Consider the following 22,076-nt stretch of genomic DNA (forward strand, 5'->3'; position numbering starts at 1 on the left):
TTCCAGCACACCCACCCTCCTGCGCACAACTCTATCCATAGCCCACGCCTTGCAACCATACAACATTGTTGTTGGAACCACTGTTCCTTCAAACATAGCCATTTTTGCTTTCCAAGATAATGTTCTCGACTTCCACACATTCTTCAAGGCTCCCAGGATTTTCGCCCCCTCCCCCACCCTATGATTCACTTCCGCTTCCATGGTTCCATCCGCTGCCAGATCCAGTCCCAGATATCTAAAACACTTTACTTCCTCCAGTTTTTCTCCATTCAAACTTACCTCCCAATTGACTTGACCCTCAACCCTACTGTACCTAATAACCTTGCTCTTATTCACATTTACTCTTAACTTTCTTCTTTCACACACTTTACCAAACTCAGTCACCAGCTTCTGCAGTTTCTCACATGAATCAGCCACCAGCGCTGTATCATCAGCGAACAACAACTGGCTCACTTCCCAAGCTCTCTCATCCCCAACAGACTTCATACTTATTTATCTATCTGTATATATTATATTGATGGAAGGTATTAAGAGTATATGGTGTGGGAGGCAAGTTGCTGGAAGCAATGAAAAGTTTTTATCGAGGATATAAGGCATGTGTACGAGTTGAAAGAGGAAAGTGGTTGGTTCTCGGTGAATGTCGGTTTGCGGCAGGGGTGCGTGATGTCTCCATGGTTGTTTAATTTGTTTATGGATGGGGTTGTTAGGGAGGTGAATGCAAGAGTTTTGGAGAGAGGGGCAAGTATGCAGTCTGTTGTGGATGAGAGGGCTTGGGAAGTGAGTCAGTTGTTGTTTGCTGATGATACAGTGCTGGTGGCTGATTTGGTTGAGAAACTGCTGAAGCTGGTGAATGAGTTTGGTAAAGTGTGTGAAAGAAGAAAGCTGAGAGTAAATGTGAATAAGAGCAAGGTCCAGTAGGGCTAAGGGATAAGTTAATTGGAAGGTAAGTTTGAATGGAGAAAAGCTGGAGGAAGTGAAGTGTTTTAGATATCTGGGAGTGGATTTGGCAGCAGATGGAACCATGGCAGCGGAAGTGAGTCACAGGGTGGGGGAGGGGGCGAAGGTTCTGGGAGTGTTGAAGATTGTGTGGAAGGCGAGAACGTTATCTTGGAGAGCAAAAATGGGTATGCTTGAAGGAATAGTGTCTGGTTTGGAAATGTTTCCTTTTATCATGGTTAGAAAGCCCAGATAGACTTCAGATACATGTCAAGACTACATAAGGCAGTTGAAGTTACAGCCTACAGTTAAGAGCAGCTTAATTTTGCAAATACAGATTCTAAAGTAATGCATATGATGTGTGTCCCCTTATATGATACCACTTTTCCTCTTCATTTATTTCATATGACAGCAAGGAGCGTGTTGCAGAGCTTACTGATTGGTTAAAGAATTCAGATTTTGCCAAAGCTCAGCGTCAGCCTTGTGGAACGCAGGCCTTGGGAGAAGCCATAGTGTCACGGCTTGTTGAAGAAGTTGACAAAGTATCTTCAGTAAGAGCCAAAATTGTGAAGATGCAAGTGAGACCACACCTACTCTTTAAGGTACTAGTTTATACTTTCTGCTTACATTTTTTGTGTTTTTTCTGTATCACTCTCATTATATATTTTTATATTTTATGAAACATCACCCCATCAGAACTACACTCCCTAGACATTTATGAGTTAGTCTAGACACCACCCAGTGTTCCAACATAATGAACACCATTTCAGCATATCAAAAGATCTCTTATGCTTACAAAGCATGTACCACAATTAAGACTTCAAACACTTACTGGCCCAATGCACTGTGCTGTCCCATATAGGCATACAACATTGTCATACTTTATGATCTGTGACCCCACACAGTGGTCTCCTGAGTGATGTGGGAGCCCTCTTGAAGATGTAAGGGATTCTTGAGGCATGAAGGTAAGGTGTGGCATCATTATTAGTATTGTTTTTCACACATAAGCGCTATTCCCTTCATCAGTGAGTTAGCGCCTGGAACAGACAAAGAAATGGCCTCATTTTTTTCACATCCATCCTCCTAGCTGTTATGTATGATGCACAGAACCTAGAGCTCCCTATCAACAATCAATTCCCATGGATGTGCCTGTGGTTTCCCCTGGCCGTTTCACATACTCTGGTGTATCCCATTGACTGCACATCATCCCCTATACAAAAACATAAGTCCATTTTGTTCTGTCCCTTGCAAGTATCATGGATCCTTATCATGATAGCATGATATGGAACCTACAGAAACTGAACATAGAATTGCATGAGACCATTATTATTGAAAAAGCAAGTTACCATTAAGGCAGTTAGATGAAATTGGTGAAAAGGAATTGTTTCATGTTAATAAGAACAGCTGAAAATTTTATAGATGTTCTTGTTAAGTATTGCTTGATTTTAAAAATTCTCATTTCCACAGCCTAATCCACTTCAGGGCAGTACTCCTCCAGACCACACTGTGTCTTACAAGATGTTTGATAGAGTGATCAATGTTCGTGAATGTTTTTCCGTCCCTCTTGGTGCCAAGGGAACTGTTATAGGTAAGTAGCTGTATATTCAGAGGTGAATTAGACCATGCATTATCTGATGTTTTAGTTAATCAATTCCATGTAGCAGTGGTACGATTTTATGCATCATGTTCTGTTTACAACTGTTTCCTTTTTAGTTTAGGTAGGAGCATTTGGTAGAAGTAGTCTGTAGGAACTTTAGGCTGGAGCGTTAGGTAGTAGTCAGTAGGAACATTAGGCAGGAGCATTAAGTAGTAGTCACCAGGAACATTACACACAAGCATTAGTTAGAAGTATTCAGTAGGAACATTAGGAAGGAGCCCCTGCAAACTCTGTGCTGGAGTTGCCCTCTGCCAGTGGCCTGGTAGGGTGAAGCAGTAAAAGCTAAAAGTTCACTTGTTATGTAGACTTTGTTGACATTTCCATCCCCTTGTGCATGGCTTTCACCACCTCTTCTCTTTTCATCAAGACTCTTTCAAAATGTAACCGCAAACCCATCCACTCAAGCTGCTTTGCTGCAATTCTTTTTATGCAATCCGTTCACCACCTTTTCTCTTTTCATCAAACCACTTTCCATGACTCATTCTTTAGATAGCTACATCCTACATCTGACACTCATTCATCAAACCACTTTCCATGACTCATTCTTTAGATAGCTACATCCCACATCTGACACTCATTCATCAAACACTCAACAGTCCTTCTAGATATTCACTTTACCTCCTCTTCATGTCATCTGTACCTGTTACCCTTTCCCCATTTACCCCCTTCACCAATGTTCCTATTTGTTCACTTGTTTGTCTTGCTTTATGCACCTCCATCTGAAACTTTTTGTCATTCTTGTAGAAGTTTACTAATACTTGTACACCTCAACACACACTTTCTTTCCCCCTTTTTTTTTTTTTTTTTTTTCAGCTACTGCACCTTCCCCTTAACCTCCTGGTGCTTTCCCATGGATATGTCCCGATCGGTTGCAATCCTTACTTGCAGATAGTTCCCATACACCTGTCTTTTCTCTTTCATTAGCAAAGAAAGAACATCTGTCCCTCAAAATAGCCTGAGGCATACTTAGACAGTTACTGGTGCTCACATTTTAGAAACGCTAGTCTCAAAAACAAGATGTATGATGATTTCACCCTAAGATCATCATGTACGTGTACTCACAATAAACCTTAGCCATATATTTCCCCTCCTCCTCTTTTTCTCTCTCATAGAAATTGTGATGGATGTGTTACACAAACTGACACTAGAGTGTTTGAGGATTTCATGAGGCTTTTCTATACAAGTGGCTCTGAAATGCTTTGACAGAATCAGTTTCAGATAATTATTTTTTTTATTTTAGTGACTGAAAATGTAAAAAAAAAAAATCATTTGAACAAAAGTAGGCCAATACTAGATATAGTGATAGATACATTCAGTGATGTGATGAACTTCAAAGGACAGTTTTATTTCAAGCAGCATATCCCTCATTGAGACCTAAAACAATGGAGAATGAAAGTGTGGACTTTGTCACTGCTTTCTTCTTTTCCCATCAGTATTTATTATTATTATATTTCTTTTAGAAATTTTTGGCAAAGTTTATATGTACATTACATTTACTTGAAGAATAATTTATGACACCTAGATACTGAGTGTGAACGAATGGCGCCTTTTTGTCCATTTTCCTGGCGGTACCTCACTGAAGCAGGGGGTAGCGATGCTGTTTCCTGTGGGCTGGGGTAGCACCAGGAATGGATGAGGGTAAGCAAGTATGAATATGTACATGTGTATATGTATATGTCTGTGTATGTGTGTGTATATATGTGTATTTGAATGGATGGGCCAATCTTTGTCTGTTTCCTGGCGCTACCTCACTAATGCAGGAAGTGGCGATCAGGTATGATAAATAAGAATAGCTCCTCATTATTATTCAGAATTTTTTTCTTTTTCTCATAGGAATCCAACCGGCCAAAAAGGAGGCCGATGTCTATTATGATATTCTTTTTGATGAAGCTTTTCCTGGAGGGCTGACACTCCGGGGCCCATCCTCAGCACAACGTTGTTATCGCTTACACTGGGCAACCATGATAAATATCAGCCATGGTGACCGATCGCCATCTGTAAACAACAATCACAGAGTTGGCTCTGGCCCTGGTTCTACTCAGCAGGTTAGGATGAATCCATTTTTTACTTATATTTTTCCCTTAATCATAAGTATCTTTGGAAAAGTAAATGTAGAATGGTGTTCAGCTGAAACTGGAGCTTACCATTACCCTTTCATTGCATATCTCATTAACAGTTATTTAACCTTTTTGCCAGAAAAATTTATCTACTCCCTGAAAGGTATAGATTATGGATCAGGAGATGAAAGAGAGTAATTGAAAAGGGTGAAGAAAACTATAATTGAACGAGAGGAGGAAATTATATAAATGAATTCCATTAAACAAATGATGTGGCACTCATTACAGACAGCAGTCTTATTTGAAAACTTGGAAATTATGGTCAGGTTACCTCTCATCCTTCAGTCTTCCAAAATGGACAAAATTTAAGGCATTTATCATTTCCCTGTAACTCAACTTTCTTAATTCTAGTACCTTCTATTTTGTCCTCCTCCTGACCTTCTTTACATCTTTATGCTTCTGGATGTGTGGTAATCTAACTTGAGAAGCATATTTTAGTTTTGATCTTGTGTACCATATGAAGAGCACACTAGATATTTTCTTATCCTCACACTTGAAAGGTATTCTGATGTTAGTTCGCAGACAGGTTGTGTTCTTTACTATTCTCCTATTGTCAACAGGAGAGAGATGATGTTAGCTCCCAAGTCCCACTAGCATACAGAATTTTGAAGTTTATTTTCTGCTAGTTAATAGCCATATTGAGGCATCTTTCACTCTGTTCCATTCTTATTATTTGCTTGGGTTGAATTTAATCAACTGTGTATCTGACTGAGTTTGGAATGTGTATAGGTCCTCTTGTGATTTAATGCAGTCCTACTTTCTTTTCCCTTCTGTCATGACCTTGGCATCATTTGCAAACATATTCAGGTAAATCATTTACATAGCTCAAGATCATTGCATTACACACGACAGCAAGAAAATGGATGTGAGTAGATGTGGCCTTTCTTCATTTGTTCCTGGCACTATCTAGCTAACATGGGACACAGTGATCAGATATATAAGAAAAGATCAAGAACAGTATAGTTCCCAGAACAGAACCCTGGGGCATTCCACTGGTGACCATCCATTTGGAGAATAATCCATTGGCATATAGCCTTTGTTTCCTCCACTGAAGTTTTATCTCCACCATGGAAGTCAACCCCTTGCTCTGTCTGGTGAAGCAGCTTGTTAATTAGCCTCCCATTCAGTTCAGTGCCAAATGCTTTCTGGTAATTCAGATGAAATCAGTCCACCCAGCTTGCCCTTTTGTGTAAGACAGACCTCATTTTCCCATGGAAATCCAAGACATTCATTACACTTTTCCTAAGATTGTGTTTCCTCTTCAATAATTTCTGTTGAGTAGAAAGTCACCTAGGTGCTTTCTGATTTTCTTTCCCAGAACTTTGCAGATCACACTTGTCATGGATGTTGGTCTTTCGTTCTGTGCCTCTTTCCAGTCGCCTTTTTTATTGATAAGTATGAAGTTTGCCATATTCTAATCCCTTGGCACTTTTGTCTTTTTCCCACTAATCTTTAACAGTACTTCAAAAGGTCTGTTTAGTTTATTTGCACTCATCTTCAGCACATATAGTCCAAATTTCATCTGGACCATGAACTGTGTGTGAGTCAGTACCCTTTAGTATTCTGTTAATATCTTTTTTAGACATCTCATTGGTTTCTAAAAGCTCTGCATCCCTTATGATTAGAATGTAGAGCAATAGAATCTTCCACTATAAACATTTTTGTATATGTGAATGTATGTGTATATGATGGTTATTGCCAGTCTCTGTGTTGTTAAGTTTACACTGTGAGTGTGAAGGGTCACCTTTGGTGAAGATGTTTTATTATTAGTTAACAAAAGAGTGAACCATCTTGTCAAAGAATTTTGCTCTTTTACCCCCCATTAAAAGTAGGTGCCATTACCTAATGTTTGTACAGTTGAAGTTAAGCAACATTACACAACATTTGGCTATTGTGTCATAATTGTTTTTTTGAATTTTGGCGACTTGGCATCAGTCATATACTATCATGACCTCTGTTTTCCCATTCCTGTAAACAGCTACCCTCACTTGCCCATCCACGGTCAGCACTAGTATTAATCATTATCTAATGTTTGTACAGTAGTAGGCGGGCAATGTTACGTAATGGTAGGCCCTTTTGCGTTGCAATTGTATGGTGAGATTAGATGATGTGGCATCTCTGACGTACTATCATGCCCTCTGTTTGGGTGCGCCTGTAAACAGCCTCCCGTGCTTTCCCAGCTAGGGTCAATGTCAGTATTAGCTGAGACAATGAAAGATGCCTAGCACTCCTCCCCTCCTCCCACAGCAAGCTGTGATCCAGTATCATGTAAATAACACCTTTTCCCTTCATTTTTCATCCATCTTTATTTATATATGTATTGGGTTTTTCCTTGATAGATTATTATTCCTGAAATATGCTGCCTTATACCGATGTATGAAAAAACGTTGCCTGCCTTTAATGGGTCGAAGGAGCCTATCCTGTCTCTGCTATTGAATGTAGTGCAGCCTTGAAGCCTCTAGAGCCCTTGGTTAACAGTTCCTGGGGTTGTTTAAGGATGATGATAGTAGTAATAATATTGATGTTTGTGTCATTCTTGTTCTTTGTTTCCTGTGAGTGAGGTTATACCAGGAATAGACAAAGAACAGCCCCATTCACTCACCTCCACACACTAGCTGTTTTGTATATTATACCAAAACGAGAACCCCTGGTCCACCACCAAACCCACAGATGTTTCTGTGGTTTACTTGACTACTGTCTATTCCCTGGTTCAGCACATTGATTGTACTTTTCCCACTTTATAACACATTACTCTAGTTTGCTCCTTTTCATTTGACATGATAAGATACACAACTGGTATATGATTTCATCACTGTGTGCTTAACTTTGCTTAATTTTTTGTATTATACTTGATTGCCGTTTCCCGAGTTAGCGATATAGTGCCAGAAAATAGATGATGGAAGAGACATCCAGTCACATACATGTATATATACATGTCTACATAGATATTTTTGCTTGGAGAGCAAAAATGGGTATGTTTGAAGGAATAGTGATTCCAACAATGTTATATGGTTGCAAGGCATGGGCTATAGATAGGGTTCAGAGGAGGGTGGATGTGTTGGAAATGAAATGTTTGAGGACAGTATGTGGTGTGAGTTGGCAAGAGAGATGTGTGGTAATAAAAAGAGTGTGGTTGAGAGAGCAGAAGAGGGTATGTTGAAATGGTTTGGACAAATGAAGAGAATGAGTGAGGAAAGATTGACAAAGAGGATATATTTGTCAGAGGTAGAGGGAACAAGGAGAAGTGGGAGACCAAATTGGAAGTGGAAGGATGGAGTGGAAAAGATTTTGAGCGATCAGGGTCTGAACATACAGGAGTGTGAAAGGCATGCAAGGAATAGAGTGAATTGGAACTATGTGGTATACTGGGGTTGACATGCTATCAGTGGATTGAACCAGGGCATGTGAAGTGTCTTGGGTAAACCATGGAAAGGTCTGTGTGGTTGGTTGTGGATAGGGAGCTGTGGTTTTTGTGTATTACACATGACTGCTAGAGAATGGATGTGAGTGGATGCGACGTGTCCGTCTGTTCTTGACTCTACTTCACTAATGCAGGAAATGGCGATCAAGTATGACGAAAAAAATGCTTTGAGAAGCGGTGAGGTGTTTTTATCAAGAGGATAAGGCATGTGTATGGGTAGATAGATAGGAGTGTGTTTTTATCAAGAGGGTAAGGCATGTGTATGGGTAGATAGATAGGAGGGTGAGTGGTTCAGTGCAGTTCTCTCTCTCCCATGCACATCACACGTCCAACCGCAAGTTCAAACCCCAGTTACTCTAATTGTCTTTCAGCCCATCCTACCATCGAATCCTTGGTCTCTTCCTTGTCCTTGTTCCCTCCGCTTTTGACACAAATATTGCCTAAGTCACTTGCTGGAAATGATGTGATACTTTATTTTCATTACATGCTTAGATTTTCCATTATTTTGCCATTGGTGATAGTTATTGTGGTCAGGAATATGGGATTTAGCATTTTTGTTACTTTTTCTTTTTTTAGGTGCATGCCAGCTCCCACTCCTCTCAGTTGCAAAAAGCTTCAAAGTTGAATGATCCAAGCAGTGTGCAGCCTCCAGACCCAAACCAGTTGCCCAGCCCATCTGGTCTCTACAAGAGCACTCACAACCACAATCACTCTGGTGTTTCAAATGGGGACATAGCCATGAAGAAACAGTCTCCAAGGAACCATCAGGTACTGTATATATGTATTTTGTGTAACAGGGATATACTTGGGTTCCCATGTTTTATGCCTTCAGTAATATAAAGTTTGGGATGAGGCACATGGATTTGTCCTTGTTTCATATACTGTACTGTACAAACATCCATCTGTATCTGTAGCAGTCATTGTTATTAATATTTTTTAAGTACTTATTGTAATAATCTTCCTGCCAAAGTTGATGTTGGAACCAGATTGTTCATCCTTACACTTTCCTTACATGTGCTGTTAACTTTACTCATTATTATTTGTTCCTAGATGATGTTTATTTCATTCAACTTTATTAGAATTTTTATTTTGGTCATTCTTATGTCATTTTCAGAGGGGAAATAGAATGACATGCTCATGGGAATGTTGTCATTGAAAAACCCATTTGTTATCCATACACTCACTGTGTTTGAGCTGATACACGGTACAGACAAGCTGAATTGACTCATTACATGTGGCAGAATTTCATGAAATTAAAGAAGATTGCTATTGAATTCTGAAACAAGTCATGTTTGTTTATTTCTTTGTGTTGTGGCAGGATCGTAACCAGTGAGGATAGGATTTGCTGCTACTGTGGGAGGCTCAAAATTGGGAAAAGTTTCAAATTTTGGTACCACAAAGGGATACTCTAGTTTTCTAGTCTTCAGGTCTCGCCTTGCCTTTTTGTATTAACCTCATTATTACTCTCTTAGGGGTGGAACAGAAGTGGGAGGCATAGGCAAACTCCATCAGGACTGTAGTAGTAGTAGTAGTAGCATGTAGTTTTCCTTTTCAACACAGACAAACACCTGAGTTGCACTGGGGTTTTTAGTTTTTTTGGACAATTTAGGAGTCTCATTGCCCATGAGAAATGCTCTGCTGGAGTTGCCCTCTGCCAGTGGCCTGTCAAAGGTGGGCACAAAAGGCTCAGAAGCCTTCTATAGAGGAGCATATGCATGTGTACGAGTAGATGTAGAGTTGAGCAAAAGTTCGGTTGCACATGTGGAATAGAGCCAGGGCTGTGTGATGTCACTGTGGCTTTTGGGTATATATGGATGGAGTGATAAGACAGATGAAAGCAAAACTTGGGAAAGATGGTGCAGAGATGGAGTGTGTTGGTGAGATATGGTGGCTAGTGGCAATCCTGTTTGTGGATGATACTGTGTTGTTTGCTGATAGTGAAGAGGAGTTGCAGAAGGGTGTTAGTGTGTTTTATGATACATGTAAGTGCAGGTGATTGAAGGTAAATGCAAGTAAAAGTAACATAATTTTGTTTGAAAGGAAACAGAGTGAAAGTATAGATTTTGCAAAACCATGTGGAGTGAAAGAAGAAAATGAACTATACTGCATTTTGAGTATGGAAAAAGAAAAACTGGAAGAGTTTAAGAGAAATTGAGCACTTAGGAGCTCTTTTAGGTAAATTTGGTAATATGGAAGGAGAGAGAGGGGAGAGAGCAGTGTAGGGTGGAAGAGTCTTTGGATTCCTTAATAGAATAATGAAGGGTAGAGGTGTAAGTATGGAAGTGACGAAAGGAATAAGGGACACCATACTTCTCCCAACATTGACCCATGCAGCTGAAACAAGGACATGGGATGACTCGCAGAGGTCAAGAATTCTGGTTGTGGAAATGAGCTATTTAAGAGGAGTATGTGGTATGACTAGATGGAATGAAGAGAGAAATGAGAAGGCGTATGAGAGATGTTATATGGCAGGGAATGCAAAGAGAATGAATTGTGGAGTGGTAGAGTGGATGAAATGTAATACTTTGAGGTGGTGTGGGCATGGGGAAAGAATGCAAGACTGGGAGAGTACAAGGAGAGTGTATGTTAGTACAATTAAAGGGGTAGGTGTGAGAGGAAGACCACCTGTGACATGGGGAAGTAGAATGGAGGAATACTGAAGGGAGAGAAATGGTTGGAAGAATGCTTAAAAGAGTGTATGTGAAAGTGAGACATGCAAGGACATTTAGTAATTGGAGACTCTTGCCATGGCCATCCGCTTGATGGAAGTTCCCAGAGGGAATGGGCATCAGAGATGTAGATAGATAAATCTATTAATCTATTTCCTTTATACATAACTCTAGAGATGCATGACATAGATGGTCCGTCTGATTAGTTTTGGACCCACATCTTGTAAAAACCAAACTGCACTGATAAAGTATTCGTGCTATTACTAGGTAGTCGATCTCTAAATTCTGCCAGTTGCAATTTGAAAAAGCTGAAACCCAATTCTTAACTGAGGTCAGCAAAATCAGCTGCTCAAGAGTAATGGGTAGGTTTGGGATTTTAGGTTTAAATTTCATAGTTTAAGGGTAAGTGAAATGTATGCACTGCTGAGTATTAGATGTTGCAAGTACTTCCTATATAGGTGTCTCCATAGATATACAGTGATATAAGTTCTGAGAAGACAAATTGGATTGATATATGTTTGTTAGAAAAGAATATGGTTGGTCTTTTCTTGATTCTTCATACTTGTTCACTGTTTTCCATTTTAACGAGGTTCTGCCAGGAACAGATGAAGAAAAGCCTCATTCACTCTTATCCATTCTTTAGCTATCATTCAGTGCTCTGAAACCACAGCCCCCTATCCACAACCAGGCTCCACAGACCTTTCCATGCTTCTCCGCATCTGCTTTATGTGCCTTGGTTCAGTCCAGTGACAGCACGTCATCCTTGTATACCACCTTGCTTGAATTTGCTCTATCCTAAACGCATCTTTCACCCTCCTGCATGTTTAGGCCCTGATCACTAACAGTGTTTTTCACTCCATCATTCCATCTCCAATTTGGTCTTCCCCTTCTCCTTGTCCTACACTTCTGACATATATCCTCTTGTCAACTTCTCACCCACTCTCTTCATGTCCAAACCATTTCAGAACATCCACTTCAGCTCTCAACTACATTCTTTTATTACCACACCCCTTTCTTCTCCTTTCATTACTCATGATCAAACCACCTCACTGCATACTGTTGTCAGATATTTCATTACCAGAACATCCAACTTCCTCAACAAATCATTATCTGTTGCTCATGCCTTTCATCTATACATCATTGGAACTACTTTACCTTTACGCATATCAATTTTTGCCATCCCAGATAACAACCTCTCTTTCCACACATTCCTCATTAATGGTCACAGAGGGCAGCAGTGGTTTGAGACAAGGGAAACCTACTTTACCTACCAGGCACGTGATGGCTGAAGGAATCACGGCTAAGCAGTCGTCAGGGGCTTTTATTGGAAGTGCACCCAGCCAGGAGCGGCCAGCCCTGCCCTGACCTGCTCATATCGACTAGGATAGGGAGGAATGACCACATACAATTACTCTTGATTGGTCAAAAGACTGATTTTCATGCCCTCATCCCAACTGTAATTAGCTGCAGGCCTAAGGTTCAGCCCTCATACTGCTGAAGGCCCAGCCCTGCATCTCTGAGAACACAACAAAGATGAAGGGGCTACCTTTCCCAGGCATGACCCTGGGTCACTTGACAATGCAACCTGAGGAATAATTAGTGTGCTGATACGTCAGGCATTGCCTTAATGACCATTCGGCATGGGGATGTGAAATCCCAGGTGACGTGGGAGCGGCTGAGGAATCTCTTGAGACTCCCAGGTCACCACGTGACTTACCTATAGCAAACAGCTTTCTACAACATAGACACAACAAACACACAGGTTCGTAACACCACCATATGACTCACGTTGACTTCCATGGTTCCATTCGCTGCTGTGTCAATTCCTAGAAATCTAAAACAGTTTACTTGCTCCAGATTATCTCCATTCGAACACACCCCAACTAACTTTTCTCTTTGCCTTGCTAAGCCTAATAATTAACCTTGCTTTTATTCTCATTTACTCTTAACATCCTCCTTTCACACACTCACCCAAACTTACACACTAACTTCTGCAGTTTCTCACTCAAATCTGCCACCAGTGCTGTGTCATCAGCAAACAACTTTGCTAATATACAGTGGCATTATACATGCACCTCACCATGATCCATACATACATTGAAAAACCTAGCTGCCCAATCACCAACACAGTCACCCCATTTCTTAAGATATTCAACTGTAGTACTATCTACTCCAGCCTCCATGTAACTTTCTTTCTTATGCAAGGCTTTCACCTCCTTTCTTCACCCAACCATTTTCCGTCTCTCTCAATTCGCATTCCTCCCTGACCCTAACAGCTACTATCTGCCACCCTGTCATCAAACACATTCAACAATCCTTTGAAATACTCCTCACCACATCACTAACTATGAATGCTTCCCCATTTCTTCCCTTTTAACTCACACTATTTACACATTTCCAAAACACCTCATTCCTCTTGACCTGCTACTTTCTCCTACACACATCCCAACTCCCAATCATTTGCACCCCTTTCCTGTACTTACCACCCTTACACGTCTCTTTTCTCTTTCACTAGGAAATTTTATGTGTCATCCCACCTCCCACATGTCACACTTTTCTCTCACACATTCCTAAACTACTACGGTAAATATCACCCATTCTTCACCAACTCCCCTTTCTTCATTTACTCCCAGCCGGTTTCTCTTCACACACACCTCTTTTTCCAAGCTTGCTTACTTTCACCACCGCCTCATATCATTTTTTTTCTTTTCTGAAAACCTCAATAAATCTTCACTTTTGTTTCCACCATTTAATGATCAGATGTGTCACCAGCTGCCCTTCTCAGTACATTCACATTCAAGATTTTCTCTTCTGCATGCCTATCAAGTAGTACATAATCCAGTAATGCCCTCTTACCATCTCTCTAACTCACCCAGGGAAACTTGCTTATTTCCTTCTTTTTAAACCACGTATTCCTAGTCATCAGTCCTTTTTCAGCACACAGTTCCACAAGCTGTTCACTAGTGCTGCTAACTTTACTGAATACCCAGTATCCCAGTTATATCCTTAATTGCCACATTACTCACTCGTGTTTTAGTTACCCATCATCAGTACCTGGTCTATTGCACCAAAACTAGCTTCTCCCAAAACACTTGTTTCTTATTATATTTTTATTTCTTGGCCAGGTGCATAAGCAGTAATAATTACCCATTTCTTGCAATCCATTTTCATCTTTACCCACATCATTCTGGAGCTCACTTCCTGACTCTCTCTCATTCATTGCCACAACTTCGGCTTCAGTAGTAGTGCTACCCATTCCTAAGCTTTTGCCCTCACACCAACCCCTTTTTCTCAGAATGCATACCTCAGACTGAGTGAGAAGTAGGCATATAAGAAATATGAAGTTTATTATCCTCTTATCCATAGAATAAGTACCTTTGCAGGATGATGATTGTGATTTATAGGATATTGTCATATAACGATAAAAGATTGAAAAAGTTAGTTTTTCTAAACAGTACAATGTTGGTTCATAGACCGATTATAGATAGCACGTGTAAAACATCTGTTCTGTAACTTTTCATTTACAGGATAAGTTGGTTTTGATGCAGTATGCAGATGAAGTGGAGTCTGTAGTTTATGGATCATACTATGCTTCATGGAGTAAGATCATGCATCAAGGACTTTGGAAGACATCTGGATATAATTTCATCCCTTGTTATCCTTTTGTTCCTCGGGATATGACAGGACCCAAGGCTTACCAATTGTATATTTTTCTTGATGTGAGAAAAGCAATGTCAGATGGAATGAAGTTCTTCAAAGTTGGGAATAGGCAGATACTTTGTTCAGGAGACAGACTAGGCCATATCAGCCCCAAGTATTTCATGAAGGTTTTGGACAGTGAGACAGGCTTAGTGATTTTTTCCTCTCGACCTGCAATGGATTCTGAATCTGGGGTAAGAAGTGGCCGGGGTCAGGAGGATCACAGATGTGTGCCAGGTGGACATGGACGAGGCAGGGCCATGTCTTCTCAACAGCCTCAAGGATTGCAGCTTTATCAGAACATTTGGTCACAGGTTCAACGCATTGATCCGGACCATACCGACCTACTACCCATGCAGAGTCAGGTGCTTTCACAGCTGCTCAATATTTCTAATGATAATGCAGCTGTTCCCTCACATCAGGTGATGGGTGGAGGTTTACCTTCAAAGTCTGCATCAGGTAAAGCATCAGCCCCTAGCAGGATGGAAGTATCAGTGCAGGATATCTTCAAGGGTGCTGTTGGCCAAAATCAGGTACAGGGAAGTCATCGTCCCCAGGGTGCACTGGGTCAGACTGATTTTATGACCGTGCCGGGTGCTTCTCAGCAGTCACATAAACTGGCACAACCAGGTCCACATAATCAAAAAGCAGGTTCTCCATCAAAATCTGCATTTGTACCAACACAAGTAATCCGTAATCAGACGCCACGTAAACCTAGATCTGATCATCTGAGTAATCTTAATGTGAAGCAGGACTCAAGTACAAACTCAAATTATAATCAGCAGCAGCAACAGCACCCTTCACAGCAGTCGCAATATCAACATCATCAACAACAACATCCTCAACAGAATAATAAGCCAGATGGGGTGTCTGGCAAACAAAAACGTCAAGCTCGTAATAGGTTAGCAGTTAAGTTTGATCTGCCACTAGGGAAGAATGAATAGTGTGATAATCAGTTGTAGTTCTGTATAACACAACTACTATCACTTTTTACAGCTTTTACCAAACGGATGATATAGACATGTTTTTTCGCATACAACTGCCAATTGATTTTGTGCTATTTCTTCAGTGTTACTCTATATTTGTTTTGAATTGATGTCCAAATCAGCACATTTCATAGTTCATCACACAGATTAACCAGCAATTTCTTGATTTTTATACTGATTCCACATCACATACGCTTAATTTTTGTTAATTAACTGAAGTAGAAATAGGGCCTTAAAGAATGTATCATTCATATTCCTATATATTATAGGAGGTAGCTTCAGGGGTGAGGGTATGAATGTGATGTGAAGATAAAAAAATATATTTGTATGTGCATTTATACTTTGGCATAGATGTTGTGGTTGCACCCACCCCTTGATCCATCCCTTGTAGATTAGAAAGAAGTTAAAATGATAGAGAGGAGAGACACAAGATTCAGAATAATACTTTAGAAATCTGTTGCTTCACCAAGTGTCAGAGATGGATGATGATGATGTTGAAACCAGATTTGTTTCCATGCTTGCAAATTCATCAGTTCCATGATTTACAAGGTACTAGATAATGATATTTTGATACATGCATTGAATTATATTGTGACAACATTTTCTATAATTTTTGAGAGGATAAAGCACAGGGTTCCCAATAAAGTTAGTAGTTCTTTATTATGTTGGGATTATCAATACTGTTTGAAGGTGTGAATTATTATTTTAGTCATTCATAAGTATGTCTCTATGAAGGATTTATATATAAAGGAAAATGCCACAATATGTGGTACTCACAGTATCATAGAAAAGCTTTGGTTTGAGTTGCATTGCTCAGGGTGACAGAGCCACGGAACTCACAATATAATAATGTAGAATCTGCACATTACAGTGCATGGTGTCTATCTTTCTGTTTTTGAATATGGACGAGCATTAACTCTTGCTTTACTTATTAGCAATCTCCACTATATTTGGTGTTTAGCCTCAGAGCTCACTAAGAAGTGTCTTAAGAGAAAGGAGGAATTGATATCTAGGAAAATTTATTGAGAGAGAAATTTTCATGGTTAGGTGTATGCTTGACAGTACAAGCCATCCACCTTGCTGCCATTCCTGTGGTTTAGTTGTATCTTACTGTCAGCTTCAATGGGGACTCATACGCATGTGAACACGCACAGAACAAAGAGGAAAGAGAGAGAGTCTTCCACATAGAAACGTAAGATTTTGCAGGAGACACTGCGGCAGGCCTTTCTTGGTTGGCATAAACTTTATGATATCTACCAACAAATCGATTGTAAAACACTTCGATTCACATGAGAGAGAAAATGTGGAATGCAACATGAAACCATCGAATGTGTTCCATAAAACTTATAGTTCCATGCCATTCCTGAGCTGGGAATCCAACTGAGGATGCAAAGGTTTAGAGCCGAAAATGTGGCTCAGCACAAACAACTCTGTCTAACCAAAACGGCATGTTGCCATTGCCTGCCTCACCTTGACAACACAAGGACTGGCAGATGTGGCTGGTAATGTTTCTAACTTATATAATTATATGCTGTTAAGAAATAATTATCAGTTACATAACTTATAACAAAATATTCATTATACAAAAATAAGGTAAGTAAAGTGTTCAGTTTTTCAATGAATATAGAATGATGCTAAAACATAGGCAGTGGCAACTCACTTGGCACACAGGCCTAAATTTTTTGCACTTTTTAGCACCTTGTGCTGAGATGTCTTCAAGACTTGTACACATTAATACAGTGAAAGTAGTGGACAGAATATACTTTTTTTTTCATTTTGATATGTATATCTTTGAAATTTTTTTTCATTTTGATATGGATATCTGAAATTTTTTTCTTTTTTTTATGTAAAACTGAAGATCAAAGAATTGGGAAGGAAACATTTGTTAATAGGTGTGAGATTCATTGAGATATGAATTAATTCTCAGATTACCGTATCAAGTAATTTTATCCAATATCAGTTGTTAACCATGAATCCACTTGTTTTAGGCACAGCAGTAACTCCTACACAACGTTTGATCACAGATGGTATTTTGAAATGTCATGTTCCAATAATATAGTTTTTATTCGTTGTATAGGTCATTGATGGGAGCAAGCCACTGAAGTGAAAAGAAATGGGATATCATTGCATTTTATTGTGTAATACCTCATTCGTGAGAGGTTAGATTGTGGCTTAAGTTCCCTTTAGAAAAAAAAAGCATTAGGAAGATTTTAAAAGAAGCATTTTCATCCTTTTGATCAGGAAGCACATGAATAGTTGATACCTACTGTCTGTCTTTCTATCATCCAATCTATCTATTCTCCACCACTAACCTTGTTCCCAGTTCCATGTGGTGGATCAAGTGCACATCCAGCCTCTCGGTTTGCTCATCCACATCTTTCCTCCTCACGTGCTGAATGTGTTATAGTGACATGATAATCAACTAATGTTGATTGTTGACTTTCCATGTTAAGGTACCTCCTGTGAAGATGCACATTACTTATCAGCAACAGTATTACCTTCAATTTTTTTTAATACAGTTGGAAGTACCATTTGTTCTTTTTAATGACATCTCCAGAGTATATTTCTTTTTTAATATATTTAATTTTTTGTATGTACCACATTAAAGAAAACATTCTCATACCCGTATGATAGAGGAATGAATTTTTTTTTAACAGGATACTGTATGCTAGGCAGTAATATTGTCTAATGGTATCTAGTCATGTTTCACTTCTTCATTAGATTTTGTAGAAATTCAGAGAGAGTTGTATGTTGTAATTTGAGGGTAAAGCAGTCTTTATTAGAAATTTGAAATTTTACTGATTGCATGATGTGAGCTGGCTGTTGTCATGCTTAGTTTATAGAATAGCTAAACCATACTTGTTCTGAGTAAAATTGATTGATTGTAGGTAAATGTGTTTTTTTTTCTTTTCAGGCTGTAATAACTTGTAATGATTGAACATTTCAGAAGTGACAAATTTGCCTTGGAACAGATATGGGGTAGTTCATGTCATTATTATTGTGTTGCATTATCTGCAGTTATCTCCAGATTGTTAGCATGAGATTATCACACTTAACAGCTGTTTAAAATGTCTCAGTTTGGTGGATTGTTAAGTGATTCACTCCTTTTCTGCAGTTTTAACGAAGTTTTAACGAAAGATTTAGGATATGCAATTGGTTGATAATCATAAAGTGATTTTTATTTTAATAGTTTGCATAATATGTAATTTTATTTTTTTCCCCTTAAAGCCTTCATGTTCATGATGTTATCTCTGTCGTGTACATTTTCTTTTTCTTTTCATCCAAATATATTGAAGAAGTTTGTTCTTAGCTGAACAGCATCAAGGACCCCATTTTGTCACATGTCCAGTCTTGCTTTTTCCTTCATGAAAATTGTCAGATAGTCATATGACTGTGATTATAGAAACATTTATTCACATGATTTTGATGATAGAAATAGTCACATGATTGTGATTATAGAAAGATGTGGTGTGGTTAGCTGTGATAGACTTGGGTAATAATGGTCCAGCCTTGAAATTGGCTATTCTGTGTTCTCATTTTGTAGGTGCCAAATTTGTATATTTGTAGCAAAAAAATAATTAATAGAAATAATAGATGTAATATAACCAATAAACCAGAGATTAAGTCATATTTATCTTATAACGATCTTTGTTTCTGGTTGGAGGACTTCGAATAGGAAGTCGCCATCGAAAGAAAGTTAAACGGTTTGCTCCTTTCCGACTTACTGTGTTTGTAATATGTAATTATGTGAAAGCTATATTATTGTCAGTCAGATCATGTTTATCTATGAAATCACATCAAAATAGCTTTCATTGAATGGAACATATACCAAAATACGAATACCTTTGGAGAAGTGAAACACAACAACGTAACAGTTTTTTTTTTTTTTAAGAATTAATGATATACAGGTATCGCTTGCTTAACAGCTTTTCATTTACAAGAATTTCATCATAACAAAATGACATATGGAATTTGTTCTGTTGACAGAAGGCTGAAACTCACCATAAAGGAGTTTTTATTCGTGAAACCTTTGAAATTTCTGTGTGAGTACAAATGACACTATTGTTTGCTTGTTCGTGAAGCTACCTCATTAAGTTGGGAGAAGCAGTTTTATGTATATATGTATATATAAGACATGTAAAAATGTCAAACCATGTTTATTGCTAACAAAGGGGAAATGTAATTGATGAAGATAACAATGACCATTATCTCTTAAACACACCATTAGCATAACTGTAATGTACTACATTCCCAGTTTAATGGGGTGGTTCAGGTATATACAGCCTCAAAATGTCGCATTCATCCTCCACACATGCTCTATGTGTAAACCACATTTTGCTCTGACCACAGTGTATATGAAAGAAAATTACCCATGAGTGTGGGCAGATGATTCTACTGCCTTGTCTTGTATTTCTGTTGATATTTATGATAACATTTACATTTGAAGTGGCCTGAGGAAATCATGCAAAGGTCTGTGGGGACTGGTTATGCTTAAGGGCTGTGGTTTCGTTGCATTGCACATGACATCTAGAGAATGAGTGTGAATGAATGCGGCCTGTGTTCACTGTCCCTTGTGTTGCCTTGATAATGCAGGAAATGGGAAACAAGCATGAAAAAAATATGTATATGTTTAAAAAGAAAAATGCTTTCTGCATTCTTAAGATAGTCTATTATGTGTTGAGGCTGAAATTTTTATGTAATATGAGTCCTGGAAAACAAGTTTCTCTCAAAATTTTCTGGTATTGGCCAACTTTTAAGGAATATTTCCATTAAGTGGGGATACCTGTATATAAATATGCTGTAGTAGTAGAGTGGACAAAGCTAATTTGTTATAGCTTTTACACTGCACAGTTAAAATCCCTCATAGCTACAGTATTTCCTTAAATGATTGTTTTCCACTTTGAAAGCTTCATAAAGCCTTGTGTTCATATTTGCTTTAGCACTGCTTGATTTTTTTTTAGATATTTTAGATAAACTTTGAGCTTCCCTTTTAGTAGCATGTGACAATTTTTTTTTCACTTGTATGCAATACAATCACTTCCTGTTAAGTACCAACCATTTTTGTTTTTCTTAATTGGGGTACTTTCAGGAACTCCGTTATGTATGATACACATCTGGTATTCTTTATGGCCCTGTTTGTGTCAGTTTTGTATTGTACTATAGATGCAAATATATTACATGGTGTAAGATGTTCACATTATCTTGATTTTCAGTGAAGATGTTTACAGTGTTGTAAACCAAAAACTTGTTACTTGTGATTTTGATTAATTCACCACTTATAGCTGGTAGATTTTTCCCAAAAATACTTACTGTATTTATGAAATTTATATATTTATAATGAATTTCAGAAATATATCTATTTATAAACTTCTTTTATTATTAATGATGACAATTCCAAGTACTAGTGTATGGGGCATCTTGGGAACTTCCAAATGAGCTTTTTTGATAATCCTCCAGATATATTTTGATATGCTGTTTAACATAAGTGGTGAGGACAGTGTTTCATTTGATTAACCCACCTGTTAGTGTGAGGGTATAAATGTCTAATTCCTGAGAATATATTTTGATCAACTTGATACTTGTTCATGTCATTTTTGTACTTATTGCTACCATACTAAATGTTTTTGGTTTGATTATCTTAGTTTGATGCTTATACTACAACTTTTCAAGAAAGATTTGAAACGATATGAATCCCTGAAGAGTGTAGCAAAACTTAGGGACATGGAAGAGTTGATTTACCAGACTGTGGCAAATGAGAAATATTCCTTATCCCAGAAGTGTGGGAATATTTTCAAGAGAACAAAATATACGTGTAAAACAAGCAGATAGTCCATGCAAATGGCTAAAAAGAGATGTGTTGTTTAATAACTTTGTCAGCAGTGAATGTGAACATGTAACCAGATTTCTTCGCTAGTCAAATTTCCTTCATCAAGGACTTCACTAAAGAAAAGAAAGAAAATAAAGGGATAATTTTTCTTCCTGTACTGTGTTTATAATCAAATGGTAGAACAGGAGCTGGAGTTTTTTATTTTTTTTTATTCATGTGTAAGGCTGTTAAGTCAGAAACTGTAGACCAAGCAAATTTATCTCTTTTGGAAGATTGTCATCCCAAGAAGAGTTGAAAGGAGCATTAAAGATGAAAGGATTTTCTTATTCTTGTTTTCACTACTGTACAAGCAGGTAATTGGACCTCGTCTGTGGCCAAGTAGTAAAATTCTGTTTGTTAGATATGGAAAGGAACAGTAATTACTGGTTGATAAAGTCAACTTACCTCTATGAGTGGCTTTCTTTTACATGTGTCTCTCATAAGTGTTCTCGTGAAGACATTTATGCTGGAACTTTTGCAAACCACTCAGGCAGTGTATTCCAAGGATTTAGAACTCTTGACTTTAGAGAAGTTCCTTTTCTTCTTTCTGTTCCTTGATTTGTTGAGTTTAACAAGTTTCTTTTCATTTGTTTATGCTTGTCTTCTGTTGCAAAGAGGAATTTGCATTGTCAAAACCAGTTGTTAATTTAAAGCTTTGCCCAAGGCTCCCCAACCCTTGTTTGTTTTATTGTTATTAAACCAAGCTAGTTTGATATTCCTTGGTA

At 38.5% G+C, this 22,076-nt stretch overlaps 1 protein-coding gene across 1 annotated transcript in view; it reads left to right on the top strand.

Annotated features, from left to right (window-relative positions):
* Positions 1-21,497, top strand: part of pcm (5'-3' exoribonuclease pacman) — a 57,220-nt gene extending 35,723 nt beyond the window's left edge. Inside the window, exons 15-19 of the mRNA XM_071685068.1 lie at positions 1,349-1,538; positions 2,404-2,524; positions 4,427-4,638; positions 8,708-8,899; positions 14,328-21,497. Of these exons, the coding sequence (XP_071541169.1) occupies positions 1,349-1,538; positions 2,404-2,524; positions 4,427-4,638; positions 8,708-8,899; positions 14,328-15,443 (1,831 nt within the window). The 3' untranslated portion in view covers positions 15,444-21,497. The remainder of the gene's footprint in view (positions 1-1,348; positions 1,539-2,403; positions 2,525-4,426; positions 4,639-8,707; positions 8,900-14,327) is intronic.
* Positions 21,498-22,076: the final 579 nt, after the last annotated feature.

Source organism: Panulirus ornatus, chromosome 39 (assembly GCF_036320965.1).
Source record: "Panulirus ornatus isolate Po-2019 chromosome 39, ASM3632096v1, whole genome shotgun sequence".
Taxonomy (NCBI): Eukaryota; Metazoa; Arthropoda; class Malacostraca; order Decapoda; family Palinuridae; genus Panulirus; species Panulirus ornatus.